General features: G+C 28.4%; 1 protein-coding gene across 1 annotated transcript in view; it reads left to right on the top strand.

Moving 5' to 3' along the window:
* The first annotated feature begins 324 nt into the window (after nucleotides 1-324).
* LOC108564906 (hemicentin-1) overlaps nucleotides 325-15,478 on the top strand; it is a 67,135-nt gene continuing 51,981 nt past the window's right edge. Inside the window, exons 1-2 of the mRNA XM_017924103.1 lie at nucleotides 325-340; nucleotides 424-587. Coding sequence (XP_017779592.1) covers nucleotides 325-340; nucleotides 424-587 — 180 coding nt within the window. The remainder of the gene's footprint in view (nucleotides 341-423; nucleotides 588-15,478) is intronic.

Here is a 15,478-nt window from a genome sequence, read left to right as displayed (position 1 = left end):
ACTGTTCGAGACAATGTTAATTTATTCAAATCGCATCCCCTTCGGATAGAGAGAGAGTTGGTAGCTCAACCACTTCAGGCACCATCATTCATTTTAATACATGCTGCGAAATAGGGGCATATCTGAGTGCGAGGGAGAGAGAGAGCAGTCACATCAAAACGCATTTAATTAAATCCTTGCTAGTTTCTCGCAGGATACTTCAAACGGCAGCCATTTGCATACACATAAATACATTGCGTGCACCATTTCGTATTCATTTGCCCATCCATTATTAAACTGAACGGGGGGTTTGGGGGGATGGAAGTGGCCCCTCAAAAACAAGGGATGGTGCGCTACAAAGGCACATTATCCTAATGCACAGCCCGCGTTTTCATATTTATGTACACATAATTACGTGTTTCAAATTTTAACTTTGATTTTCAGGATCCCAGGACGCCAGCTCGAAGAAGTTCAGGGACTTCCTGCAGGAGTGGCCCACTCCAGGCACCGGACCATACTTTGATACCACCATCAACTCCAACATCACCGGATTAGTAGGGAAAACCGTTTTGCTTCATTGCAGAGTTAAAAATCTCGGAAACAGAACCGTAAGTTAAATTTTTACATTTCAATTTTGACAGTTCAATTATGACAGTTAATGTGTCACTTAATTATTTGATTTATACAATCTTATTACATAATATGCTAATTCGCTGGATTAATAGAGAAAACTGCTTTGCTTCATTAAAAATCTTGCAAATAGAACCATCAGATATATTTCAATATTGACAGTTTGATTTTACAATTGTTATACAATTATATAATATGCAAAACCGCTGGATTAATAGAGATATTTTGAAATTTCAATATTGACAGTGCGTTTTTGACAGTTCATGTGTCACTTAATTATTTGATTCATACAATAATATTATAGAACATGCAAAATCACCGGATTAGTAGGGAAAACACTTTTGTTTCATTGCAGAGCTAAAAATATAAGAAATAGAACCTCATAAGATAAATTTTGACATTCCATTTTTGACAGTTCATATGTCATTTAATTATTTGATTTATGCAATCACATTATATAATACGCAAAAATACCGCATTAGCTGGGAAACCCGTTTTCTCATTGGAGAGTTAAACAATTATGAAATAGAACCAAAAGTTACATTTTGAAATTTCAATATTGACAGTTCAGGTGTCACTTAATTACATAATTTATACAATCACATTATATAATATGAAAAATTACCGCATTAGCTGGGAAACCCGTTTTGCTTCATTGCAGAGTTAAACATTTATGAAATTGAACCATAAGTTAAATTTTGACATTTCAATTGTGACAGTTAATGTGTCGCTTAATTATTTGATTTATGCAATCCTCTTATATAACATGCAAAATCGCTGTATTAATAGAGAAAACCGCTTTGCTTCATTCAAAATCTCGGAAATAGAACCTTAAGATATATTTTGACATTTCAATATTGACAGTGCGTCTTTCACAGTTCATGTGTCACTTAATTATTTGATTTATACAATCATATTATCGAATATGCAAAATGACCGGATTAGTAGGGACAAGCCTTTTGCTTCATTGCAGAGCTAAAAATATAAGAAATAGAACCTCATAAGATAAATTTTGACATTCCATTTTTGACAGTTCATGTGTCACTTAATTATTTGATCTATGCAATCACATTATATAATATAAAAAAATACCGCATTAGCTGGGAAACCCTGTATTGCTTCATTGCTGAGTTAAACATTTATAAAATAGAACCATAAGTTAAATTTTGACATTTCAATATTGACAGTTCGATTTTGACAATTTAGGTGTTACTTAATTAGTTAATTTATACAATTATATTATATAATATGCAAAATCACCGGATTAGTATGGAAAACACTTTTGCTTCATTGCAGAGAAAAAATGTAAGAAATAGAACCTCATAAGATAAATGTTGACATTTCATTTTTGACAGTTCATGTGTCACTTAATTATTTGATCTATGCAATTACATTATATAATATGCAAAAATACCGCATTAGTTGAGAAACCCGTTTTCCTTCATTGCAGAGTTAAACATTTATGAAATAGAACCATAAGTTAAATTTTGACACTTCTATATTGACAGTTAGATTTTGACAGTTGAGGTGTCACTTAATTACTTAATTTATACAATCATATTATATAATATGCAAAATCGCTGGATTAATAGGGAATACTGCTTAAAACTTCATTAAAAATCTTGGAAATAGTAAGTAAGTTAAATTTTCAAACATATTTCTGTCATAGTATTAAAAAGTGAATTTAAAAAAAGAAATATATAAAATTCTATTAAAATTCACTGACTACTTAATAATTAATGAAATCTGGGTAATTGTAATTGTAATGAAATTACTGAAAATTAATTTTCATAAATTAAATTTGATGTAAAATATTGGAGTAAATGAAAAGAGGGTTTTTGGTAAATTGCAGTAGTAAAGTTAAAATTATTGTCGAATTTCGGTACGTGCGCGTCGATTAATTCACTTGCAAAGCCGTTTCGACAATTTCCCCTTACTCTCTTACAAATTACAATTTTAAATGTACTTCCAAGCCGAGGCGCAATCGAAGAAATTAAATAATTTACGACCGCCGACGAATAATTGCGCTTTGCCCTACGCAAATTGGCCTAAATTACATATTCAAATCGCGCGTAATTAGCGAGAAAGATTTAATTAGTTTCGTTTTTCATTCACGATTTCGTTAAAATAGGAAACTGTATTCGCATGTAAAACATGTGCGCATGAACTCCACTTTTATACGTTTTTTCTTTTTTTGGTACTCAGAAGTGAGATGGTCGGAGCCCTTAAAGTGGCCCTAAAACAAACCCGTAAACATTTTATATATCAAGCTACATTCCTTTTTGTTTTGTTTTTTGGTTTTTCGTTGCCTGCTGTCGTTTCGTTTGTTGTCGCCTCTCAATTTTATTCCCCGAATCGTAAACTTTTTGACTACACCAATATTAGCATCTTTTATTATTCGGATTTTATTCAAATTCCGTAAAATTAACGGATATACCGATAATTGTATGAAACATGGGTGGATGCAGCGTTTGACCTGACCTTTCTCTCTTGGATGAAACCCACAATTTCCACTCTGCTCTCATTTCATCTTTCTCTCTCTCTTCTTCCGACTATTGGTTCATAACTTGTGCTCATTCATTCGCGTCGCCTCTCGCCCCAAAGCGAAATAAGTTAGGATTTTCGATTTCCGCAATGATTATTTGGCGTTCGGCCAAATGGAATCTGGAATACGACTCTAACTACAATCGGCGCTAATATATTGGGATCGAAATGAGGATGAATGCGGAGAAGGAAAGAAATGTCACATTCAATCTGCATCGGGCGATGTTTCGAGATGATTGAGTGCACTGCGAGGAATCATTAAGTTAATGTCCACAAACGGATGTTCTTCTCCATTGAACTTTTCTTCCTTTTTTTCTTCTTTAAATCAAACGTCTTCTTTAATCATAACATACAGAAAATCACAGAAATTTTAAACTTCATATTATCATACAGATTTATATAATAAATTGCGTCAATCTTTAACTAATGGACTAATTAATATATTCTACTAAATTAACTAATCTTAACATTTTTGAGAAATCGCAAAAACAAATAAAAAAATTGAAAGAGTAAAGTTAACTTTGAAGGTTCATTACTGAATAACAGGAAATTAGACAGATTTACTAGACAACGCACTGGGAAGGCCATAGTTTTATATTCAATTTGGTACTTTAATAGTCTAATTAGCATGCATGGTTATTGAATACTTAAATAGAACATAAATCTTTTAAAATAAATCGAAAAATTGATATATTTCAGTGATAAATAAACATTCTTAAAAGTAATTACATCAAAAGAATCGCAATTCAAGACTGATTTTGATGAAATTATAAAATATATCAAAAGTTATACAAAAATTTCAGGTTTTGTTTACGAATTTTTCATTTTTTGTCCCAAAATTAACGCAAGATTTAAATTAATTGGAAAACACAGTTTTTAGTCTTCAGATTGTGATTTATTTTTGTTGAATCATAAAATACAAATGGCGGCAAATTCAAATTTTGCGTTAATTTTGGGACACCCTTTATAAGACAATAAAATGAAAATACGTAAAAAAACTTGAATTTTTTCTAGGACTAAAATAGTTAAATCTAAGATTTAAAGTTAATTAAATTTTGATTATATTTTTTTTATCAATATTTGTAGTTTTACTTATTCGATCATATAATTAGCATGCATGGTTATTGAATACTTAAATAAAACATAAAGCTTTTAAAACAAATCGAAAAATCAATATATTTCAGTGATAAATAAACATTACGTAAAAGTAATTACATCAAAAGAATCGCAATTCAAGATTGACTTTGATGAAAATATAAAATGTATAAGAAGTATTCCAGTTTATAATAAAGGGTGTCCCAATATTAACGCAAGATTTGAATTTGCCGCCATTAGTATTTTATGATTCAACAAAAAAAATCACAATCTGAAGACTAAAAACTGTTTTTTTCTATTTAATTAAAATCTTACGTTAATTTTGGGACAAAAAAAATGAAAACGTAAAAAAACCTGAAATTTTTGTAGAACTAAAATAGTTAAATCTAAGATTTAAAGTTAATTAAAGTTTGATTATAATTTTTTTTTATCAATATTTGTAGTTTTACTTATTCGATCATCTAATTAGCATATGTAGTTATTGAGTACTTAAAGAAAAGATAAAGCTTTTAAAATTAATCGAAAAATTGATATATTTCAGTGATAAATAAACATTACGTAAAAGTAATTATATAAAAAGAAGCGCAATTCATGACTGTAAAAGTTTTTTAAAACGAGAAATTTAGCTTTAAAATTAATGTAAGTTACATAATAAATATTACAGTATAAATATTTGTACTTTTATTTTATAGAAATTAGTTGAATTTATACTTAATTAAATATATTTCTTGTATAAGAATTCGTTGTTACATAATGGGGTGTAATAATTTGAATATCAACGCAATCGAACTTAGATCCAATTTTAATTTAGTCCTCCAATATTTGTCTTAGAGACACAGGAAATTTCCGCAGATAATTTCGTTAGGTTGAAGTTATCTATATCGTTTTTGGGATTGAAGCGATCATGATTTGTTGATTTTAAGCATTGTAAATTCAAACTGAATGTAGATCGTGAAACAATACCAAAATTGAACAACTGTTTCCTACAGGGTAAAAACATCTCGGTTAACCAAAGCCCTCTCGTGTGTGATCTATCTTTTGAACTGGTGTCGGGTTCATCCGACCATGGTGGATGGGCGTGAGGCCAGGAATCCTATGTTTGTTTTTTGTTCGGTTAGTATTATCTACAACGACAAAATACACACGGCCAATCGATACTGTGGTTGTTTACTCGAGTGTTCGTGAAACGGAAACATCAAATACATTAAAATACTCCTTTTCACCTATTCCAAGCACACATAAACACTTATTTGTTTTTCCTTTCAAATGATGATCGTGTGTTTGACCCAATTGCTGGAACTAATGGAAAGTTTTCATTGTTCGCTTCTGAACTGAAGATCAACAATATTTTATAAATATATATAGGGTGGAAAACGAATATCTCTTGGTCCGTTTTCATAAAGCGAAATTGAATTTCAAATATTTGTCTCAATTTTACCCAAGATAACACAAGAGAAATTGAATATTTATTTGATTTAAACAATTTAATTTTTTCAATATAGAAAATTTGACTTTTATTATCAAGGCATAATACAGTTTTTCTTAATTATAATTTTTTACTGTTATTTAATTTTATTTTAGTAACATTTAAAAAAATCTTAATTATAAATAATCATAAAACATTAAAAATATTAATGTCACAAAATATTTTGCTAAATTTAATTAAATTTTGAGTTCATTAACAGTTGAATTTTACTTGTGTTAAATATTTCACAAGGAATAATTTAAATTAATTAATTGTAAATAAATTGTTTTATTTTTTTTAAACTTAGTATGAAAATAAGTTGACCATTCACGATTTATATGTATTTTGTTGTAGCGCCATCTTTTAGTTTGTGATATTACTATAGTTTCTGCCTGTTAATTAGAATTATTATTAACAATTATTTTTTGTTATATTTACTAAAAAAATTGCTGAAATTAGTAGATTATAATGTGTACAAAAAAGGGCCTATTAATTTGTAATTAATTAATTAAATTAAAACTATTTTTCTATTTCTTATTATCTTTAAATGTTGATATTATATAGAGAAATTATCTAACTATCTAAAAATTGTCTAAATATGTTAAAATAAACATAATTAAACTATTTTTTTGTGGTTCTATCGATTGTTACATAATTGTAGCGCCATCTTTTGGTATGTTTTGGAATTATTTTCATTTTCATTTCTTTTATTTAAAAATGTTTATTTTTATCTATGTGTTAATTATTTTGCATTATTTATGTAAAGAAAAAAAATACAAAAAGATGCAATTATTAGACTATAATAGAGAAATTAATGTGAAAATTATAATCAACTAATAAATGAAATTAAAACTTTTTTTCTTGATCATCTTTCAACATTAATATTATATAAATAAATTGTCTAAATATGTTAAAATGAACATAATTAAACTGATTTTTTTTGGTTCTATCAATTGTTACATAATTTTAACGCTATCTTTTGGTTTGTTATGGAATTATTTTCATTTTTATTGAATCGATTTTTTTTTTATTTTATTTAAAAATGCTTATTTGTATCTGTATGTTAATCATGTCAATCATTTTGTTTTATATATGAAAAAAAAAACAAAAAGTGAAATTATTAGACTATAGTAGAGAAATTGATGTGAAAAATATAATCATGAATGAAATTAAAACCTTTTTTGCTTTAATCGTCTTTCAGCATTAATATTATATAAATAAATTGTCTAAATATGTTAAAATAAACATAATTAAACTGTTTTTTTTGGTTCTATCGATTGTTACATAATTTTAACGCCATCTTTTGGTTTGTTATGGAATTATTTTCATAATTAATGAAATTAATTTGTTTTTTGTATAAATAAATTGTCTAAATATGTTAAAATAAACTGATTTTAATCAATAATCAATCATTATTTAAATGCCATCTTTTGGTGTGATTAGTAAATATTCTGATTGTCTTTTTATTTAAAAACTATTAACTTTTGTCTATGAGATTAACAAAAGTAAATGTTATGTTTACCGAAAGTTGTAAATACTAAAGTGGTAGCATTAGATTATAATGGGAAATTACATTATAAATTATACAACGTTCTGTCCAAAACTTCCCTCAATTTATTAGCATATCCAGTGACAGTCGATAAAGGTATAACAACTGGGGAAACAGCAGATCGATGGACGTGATTAATTATACAAACTTACCGTTTCGAACCGCAAACGATGAAGAAAACAGGAACAGAAAATAACAATAATGAAAATAAAAATGCAGAAAATATCCATTAATTTCTTCTTAGCAACTGACCAAAAAAAGCATATAAAAAATCCATGTTTCGAAAATTGGCGATTCATGAAACGCATTTTCATTGGTCGTTTTGAACTTATGAGAGAGAGATTAGAAAACATGAACTTGCGAAATATCTGATTAAACCGACTGTCGAATTAGGGGATGATTAGTTGAATTACATGAATCGTACGAATTGCTTTGTGTTGGTTCGTTATTAATCATGAAAGTGGGTATACTTGAAGCTTTGCCCTCACTCCTTAAAGCAAAAGCTCTGGATTTCGTTTTTGGTCCTATTGTGGTTTTGGCATTACAAATCAAATAATGAAGTCCTTAATTACTCGCTGCCGGCGATTCAGCCGAAAACTTGCTCGAAATCCACTCGTTTCCTTCTCAGAATCAGAGCTGAACTTTCCTCCTTTCTGCACTTCGCAAGAATCGGAATTGATTTCGGCGAAGCCATAAAATCGGAAATTATACCGTCGTAAAAACTCGCAGACTTAATAGAAATCACTGGTGAATCTCATGATCTTTTCAATAGAAAATCAATTTTTACCTAAGTTTTATTTGTCCATTTCTTTATAACTTTGTAGAAAATTTACAAGCTTACATTATAAAAAGATTTACAAAAACAATTTGTAAAATTATGTTACTTAGTAAGTGAATCTATTAATTTTCATATATTTTTCAACAAAAAAATATACAAATGTTTACAAAAAAAAATAAAATCGTAAATTTTTTATTTCTTTGAATTATTGGACAATTTATACAATTTATTATTCGCTTTTATATAAATTTATAATTCCTTTTAACAATGTTGAAACAAATAAAAAAAAACGCAATTTTCTTGATTCATTTCCAAATAAATGAAACACATAAAAAAGGGACTCAGGTGTGTTTGTGAAAAAGAGTAACATATCAAAATATATTATTCCGTTTGTGTGTGTTTTCAGAAGCAGTAAAAAAATATAATATCCATATGGAATTAAAAGCATTCAAAATGCTTTTAATCCATTGTCCATTTTCACGTAACTGAGATGAAACGAGCAATTATTTGGGTTCTCTCCCTTTGTAATCCTTTGTAGAGCTTTGCTGAATATGTGTATACATAAACACACACTTATATACGTATACACGTTCATATATATGTATTAAAGTACGTATGTAGGGTAGACTGTTTTTCAAGAAGTTTCACCAATAAAAATCCCTTTTGAAACTGGGTCCATTCAGAGTGGAAACTTGCTCCAGCAATAGACGAAGAAGTAGCAGTAGTCATATTACGGGCAAACAATATGTTTTTTTTTATTTGAATAACCGAAGTTACGTTGCGAACGTATATAAAACGTTCGGCAAATAGACTTAAAGAAAAATTCGCAAATACTTTCTGAGTGATGTTATACATCTTTTGTTGCAATTCGGAGATTGATGAAATGTTCTTTTTATCAGAAGAATTTCATTGGGAAATCCTTTGATAATATTCATGTTTATTCGAGAATATTTTTAATTGGATAATTCAGAGATTCAAAAGAAAAATCATGATGTAAATTAGCAGATACAAATTTTAATTCCAGTATTTTGCAGTCTTTTTTTTAACAACATTTGCAACAAATTTATTACAAATATGAAGTCTACCCAAAGTAGAGAATTTTACAGTTTCATTGATTGTTCATGAACTAAGAAAAATGAATGAATATATGAATTTATGGATAGAAACAGTTGTTGTGTCCAACCACTAAGTTTGTCTACCACTGAGGACTATGATCTGTAAGAACCAATAACCAAACTACAGAATAGATAGATATCAAGAAGAAAAGTAACCTTAGCGGAACGTCTTCTCAAAATCGTGGTAGGAATTAACTTTGTAAGAACAATAAGTATTTAGAAGTAGTCTCAGTAAAACCTTTAAAGATGAACATAAGAATCTTAATATGATGAGCATAGTTTCAAATGAATCTTAAATCGACCAAGTTACAAATAAAGTTATGTAAAATCAAACAAATTTCATTAAATTCCCAACAATTGAGACTCCACAACAGACAACACCAGACTGTATTCCACTGTATCCAGAATTTCATCCCTGGGACATAACACAGTGAAACATATAAAAATTGGTTTAATAATCAAATTATTATTATTTTGTGTGTGTGTGTGATGAATTTGAATATGTTATTAATATTAATATAGGTCATATGTAAAATAAACTGAGTCACGCAATAAACTTTTATAGTAATTGTTTATACCTATAATTAAGCATATGAAATTAGGGTTGACGCGGTTTTTGGTCATAACTATTTTATTATGTTTTAATGAATTTATTGCCTGTCGTAAAGCAGAAATTATCTATTAAAATTATTATTCATAATCAATTCATATTCGACTTACAAACTCCTGGATTTACGAACAATATTATAAAAACACTAACTTGTCACAATGAGATATATAGTGATATAAAAAAAATAACTGTCCAAACAAAAATTGATAATTTCTATAATAAAATATATCATTTTTGGAAGATTTACAAGATTGTTTTGTTGCATTTCTTTCTTTTGTCGTTTTTAATCTATTTTTTTTTTTCAAATCTTCTGCAATCAGTAAATACGAAATTTAACATATATAAAAGTAAAAACCATGATAAAGTGTGGTATGATAAGTATACTTTGAAATTTTTAAAATTCCCCCGACTTACGAACAAATTCGACTTACGAACAACACTTAGGAACAGAACTAGTTCGTAAGTGGAATTTCATAATATTTCTCAACTGAAGTTGAAAAATTTAAATATAAATAATTTATTAGATAAACAGATGTAAAATTAATTTATATTATTGATCTGTTAACTTAAATATATTTATTTCAAATGAAAATTGATTTAAATAAATGATTTTCCTAGGATCACAAAATATTTAAAGCTGATTTATGTGAAATTTTGGGATTTACTAAGAATGATGTTGTATTTTGGTCTAAGTAGAGATTATATTAAGAAGGATTAAAGGTTTAAGTAAATTAGATTAATAAATGTATGTGGATTTGTTATAATCATAACGCTTTTAGGTATAAATAATTAAATCCATTGTTAAACAAAATATTTAAGTTAAAAAATAGAAATTCAGTCAAAAAAGTTACAATTTTATTAGATTTCTTGTACGTTCTTTATAGTATTAGGTCAACATGTTATTATAAATTAATATTTTAGATAAATTTCTTCATACATATATTAGTTTTCATACAAAGTTTCTTCAAAATTAGGTCAAAGTTCAAAATTTTGATGTTATAATAATAATTGTGAAGTCTATTATTATTAATAATAAATTACACGTAGAAACAATTTCTATTATGATACACAGATGTTACAAAACTTATGCACAAAATTATTACGTTGAACATTTGAACGTTGTAATTCGAAATTAATGGAACTTTGTAACCCCGTGAAAGTTTACCTTTACAGTTTTCAACTAAATTATATATTATGATATCATATTACTATAATAACATCTAAGTAAATTTTGTAGTTTCAGCCGTTTTTCATTACATCTATGTAATTATTAGTTTACTATATTTATTTAGGAATCAAATACATAATATCTGATAAATACATATTTTTTTATTGTTTGATATTTTCTCATATCAAATTTTCAATTATTATGTAAAATTATTTAATCCAATAATATCAGGAAATTGGAAAATAATTGTATTTTTTTACATTACATATGAGAATGTCTGAAACAAATAAACTATGCTTAATTAATAACGAATATAATTGTAATTAATTTAATTATCGAATGAATTAGTATATATTAAAATTCTGCTGAAAGCAGATGCATTAACCAATTTCGGGCTGATGGTGTCGGATCCGAATCGTGATTATGATTTTGCAATTAGAGTCGTTGCACGAAAATTACATGTGTTTGCGGCTATTTCAGCAAAATTTGCATACGGACGATTCATCGGCGTTTATTTACCAACAAAAAAAGAAAACATCCACCACTTGCAAATTGATATAACAAAAATCCGCAATTGATATTTCGCCTTCAAAAAAAGCAAAATTTACAGCGAAATCCGTGCAATATGAAAAGGAAAACGACGAAAATCTGACCAGAAAAAAAATTATGGGAGTGGGATGAAAAATAAAGCAAAAACCAGAATAAATCCAACAGCAGCAGCAGCAACATACTGTAAACGAAAATATACAGCGAGAAAAGTTGGGCTTATTGGATTTTTTACGGTGCAGGCGACAAATTCCCCGTCGATCATAAACTTTTACTCTGTTTTCCTCACTCTCTGTGTGTGTATGTGTTTTTTTATTTTTTGAGGGAGAGAGTTCATCATTTATTGGACCAAAGGAAAGGATAAATAATATAAAGTGAAATGCACACAAAAATCGTAAAGGGAATACAATATTTCTTTATAAATTACAAAGATCAAGTGTCGTTCAAGGTGGACGAGAAAGAGAGAGTGAGGGAATTCTCAGTCTGTGTATTTTTTTTATAAGAGAGTTTGTCATTTATTGGACCAAATGATGTGAAATATATAAAAAAAAAACGTAGAGTTAAAGGGTAGAAACAAAAGGGTATTCCCTTGTTATATGTAATAATGTTGTTATAAGTTACAATAATCAAGTGTGTCCTTGCGGATAGAGTGAATTTGGATGAGAATGTGAGAGATTTCTCTCCCTGAGCAATTTTTTGTTTAAGAATTTGTCATTCATTGGAGCAAAGATAGTAATAATTAATATGATGTGAAATATACAAAAAAACGTAGGGTTGAAGGGTAGAAACATAAGGGAATAAAATTGTTTTTATAAGTTACAATAATCAAGTGTGTCCTTGAGGATGAAGTGAATTTGGATGAGAAAGTGAGAGATTTCTCTCTCTGTGCAATGTTTTGTGAAAGAATTCCTCATTCATTGGACCAAAGGTAGTAATACATAAAATGATGTGAAATATACAAAAAAAATCCTAGGACTGAAGGGTAGAAACATAAGGGAATAAAATTGTTTGTTATAAGTTACAATAATCAAGTGTGTACTTGAAGATGGAGTGAATTTGGATGAAAAAGTGAGATTTCTCTCCCTGTGCAATTTTTTGTGAAAGAATTTGTCATTCATTGGACCAAAGGTTATAATAAATAATATGATGTGAAATATACAGAAAAAACGTAGGGCTGATGGGTAGAAACAAAAAGGAATAAAATATTTTGTTATAAGTTACAATAATCAAGTGTGTCGTTGAGGGTGGAGTGAATTTGAATGAGAAAGTCAGAGATTTCTCTCCCTGTGCAATTTTTTATGAAAAATTTTGTCTTTGATTAGACCAAAGGTTGTAATAATTAATATGATGTGAAATATACAAAAAAAAAACGTAGGGTTAAAGGGTAGAAATAAAAGGGAATAAAATTGTTTTTATAAGTTACAATAATCAAGTGTGTCCTTGAGGATGGAATAAATTTGGATGAGAAAATGAGAGATTTCTCTCCCTGTGCAATATTTTGTGAAATAATTTGTCATTCATTGGACCAAAGGTTGTAATAAATAATATGATGTGAAATATACAAAAAAAAACCTGTGGTGGAAGGGTAGAAACATAAGGGAATAAAATTGTTTGTTATAAGTTACAATAATCAAGTGTGTACTTGAAGATGGAGTGAATTTGGATGACAAAGTGAGAGATTTTTCTCCATGTGCAATTTTTGGTGAAAGAATTTGTCGTTCATTGGACCAAGCTTGTAATAAATAATATAATGTGAAATATACAAAAAAAAACTTAGGGTTAAAGGGTATAAACATAAGGGAATAAAATTGTTTGTTATAAGTTATAATAATCAAGTGTGTCCTTAAGGATGGATTGAATTTGGATGAGAAAGTGATAGATTTCTCTCCCTGTGCAATTTTTTATGAAAATTTTTGTCATTCATTAGACCAAAGGTTGTAATAATTAATATGATGTGAAATATACAAAAAAAAAACGTAGAGCTGAAGGGTAGAAACAAAAGGGAATACAATATTTTGTTATAAATTACATAATGAAGTGTGTCATTGAGGATGGAGTGAATTTGGATGAAAAAGTGAAAGATTTCTATCCCTGTGCAATTTTGTATGAAATAATTTTTCATTCATTGGACCAAAGGTTGTACTACATAATATGATGTGAAATATACAAAAAATACGTAGGGTTAAAGGGTAGAAACAAAAGGGAATAAAATATTTCGTTATAAATTACAATAATCAAGTATGTCGTTGAGGATGGAGTTAATTTGAAGGAGAAAGTGAGGGATTTCTTTTGTCTGTATAAGTTTTTGTGAGAGAGTTTGTCAATCATTGGACCAAAGGAAGGAATAATATCAAGGGGTAATAAAATATTGTAGGGCAAAAGGGTAGAAACAAAAGTTAATAAAATATTTCGTTATAAATTACAATAATCAAGTTTGTCGTTGAGGATGGAGTTAATTTGAAGAAGAAAGTGAGGGATTTCTTTTGTCTGTATATTGTTTTGTGAGAGAGTTTGTCAATCATTGGACTAAAGGAAGGAATAATATCAAGGCTTAATAAAAAATTGTAGGGCAAAAGGGTAGAAACAAAAGTTAATAAAATATTTCGTTATAAATTACAATAATCAAGTGTGTCGTTGAGGATGGAGTGAATTTGGTGGAGGAACAGTGAGTAAGAAAGAGTGAGAGAATTCTCGGTGTTGAAGTGATGGCATTTCCCGGTTGCACTTTAAGGGGCTTTCGATGTTTCCGGTCGTTTTATTCTTCTTCCGTATTATTTTCCTAGTTTCCCGGCCATTTGCTTCAATGGTCCAAGACACTCCTTGCGAAATTACTTTATACCACCTAGAAACGATGTGATTCATTCACTCGAATACCTACAGTTTAAAAAAAAATAATTTTCATCTCTTTAACGTTTCCAGTTAATAATACCATAAAATGTAACTTTTAAACCAAACCAAATTTTATTTACTTAATTTATTTGATCATAACTGTGCATGGGTCAAAATGACCCATTAATTAAATATTAAATAAAAATGGCAAATTTTTCATCCAGTGCATATACACCAACTTTAGTCTCATTATAGAAATATCATTCAAGTTTTTTTTTGGTATTTTCATATACAGTATTAGTGTAATATCCAGCATGCATTATCGGATTTACTGATTTTCTCCCTTTTTGGTAAATGAAAAACCAAAGATAATCCACTTCGAAATCCAAATATTGATGATATTTCAAGAACTTATTTGCTATAGACGGGTCACTTTGACCCAAAATACATTCTACATTAAAATAAGTACCTACTTTGATCCTACTGAAAAATAAGTATACTAGAAAATATTAGAATAGATCAACCAACACAGTTACAATAGATTGCGAATGAAAACTATCATCAGCTGGGTCACTATGACCCATCCGTAGTATTAGTTAAATAGATTACTATTAGTTAAATACCAACGTTTGTTAATTAATTTTGAAGACGTCGTTGCAGCTACAAACCTATATTTGTGTTCATTTTAATGTCTGTATATTCAAGATCAACATCCACGTCCAAAATTCTTCTGGGAGTTGGTATATATGAAAATATAGGCGATTTTCGAAGACGGTATTTTCTGATCAGTCATTTTTAAAATACCATAGTTTGTTAATTAATTATGAAGACACAATTGCAGCTATAAAGCTAAATTACTACTCATTTTAATCTGCGTATATTCAAGATTAGAATCCATATCAAACATTCTTATGGGAGCTTGTGTACATGAACATACATGTCATTTACGAAGACATTATTTTCCCATCTGTCAATAGTGAAACGCCAAAGTTTGTTAATTAATTTGGAAGACAACATTGCAGCTACAAACCTATGTTGATGATCATTATAATCTGCATATATTCAAGATCAACATTCATGTCTAACATTCTTCTGGGAGCTGGGGTTTAAGAAAATACTTGCCATTTTCTATGACGTATGAAAGTTGTTTACAATAAATTTGTTGATGTT

The sequence above is a fragment of the Nicrophorus vespilloides genome, unplaced genomic scaffold (assembly GCF_001412225.1).
Source record: "Nicrophorus vespilloides isolate i.1.1-1 unplaced genomic scaffold, Nicve_v1.0, whole genome shotgun sequence".
In the NCBI taxonomy this organism is placed as follows: Eukaryota; Metazoa; Arthropoda; class Insecta; order Coleoptera; family Silphidae; genus Nicrophorus; species Nicrophorus vespilloides.
This window is presented reverse-complemented; position numbering and strand designations above follow the sequence as displayed.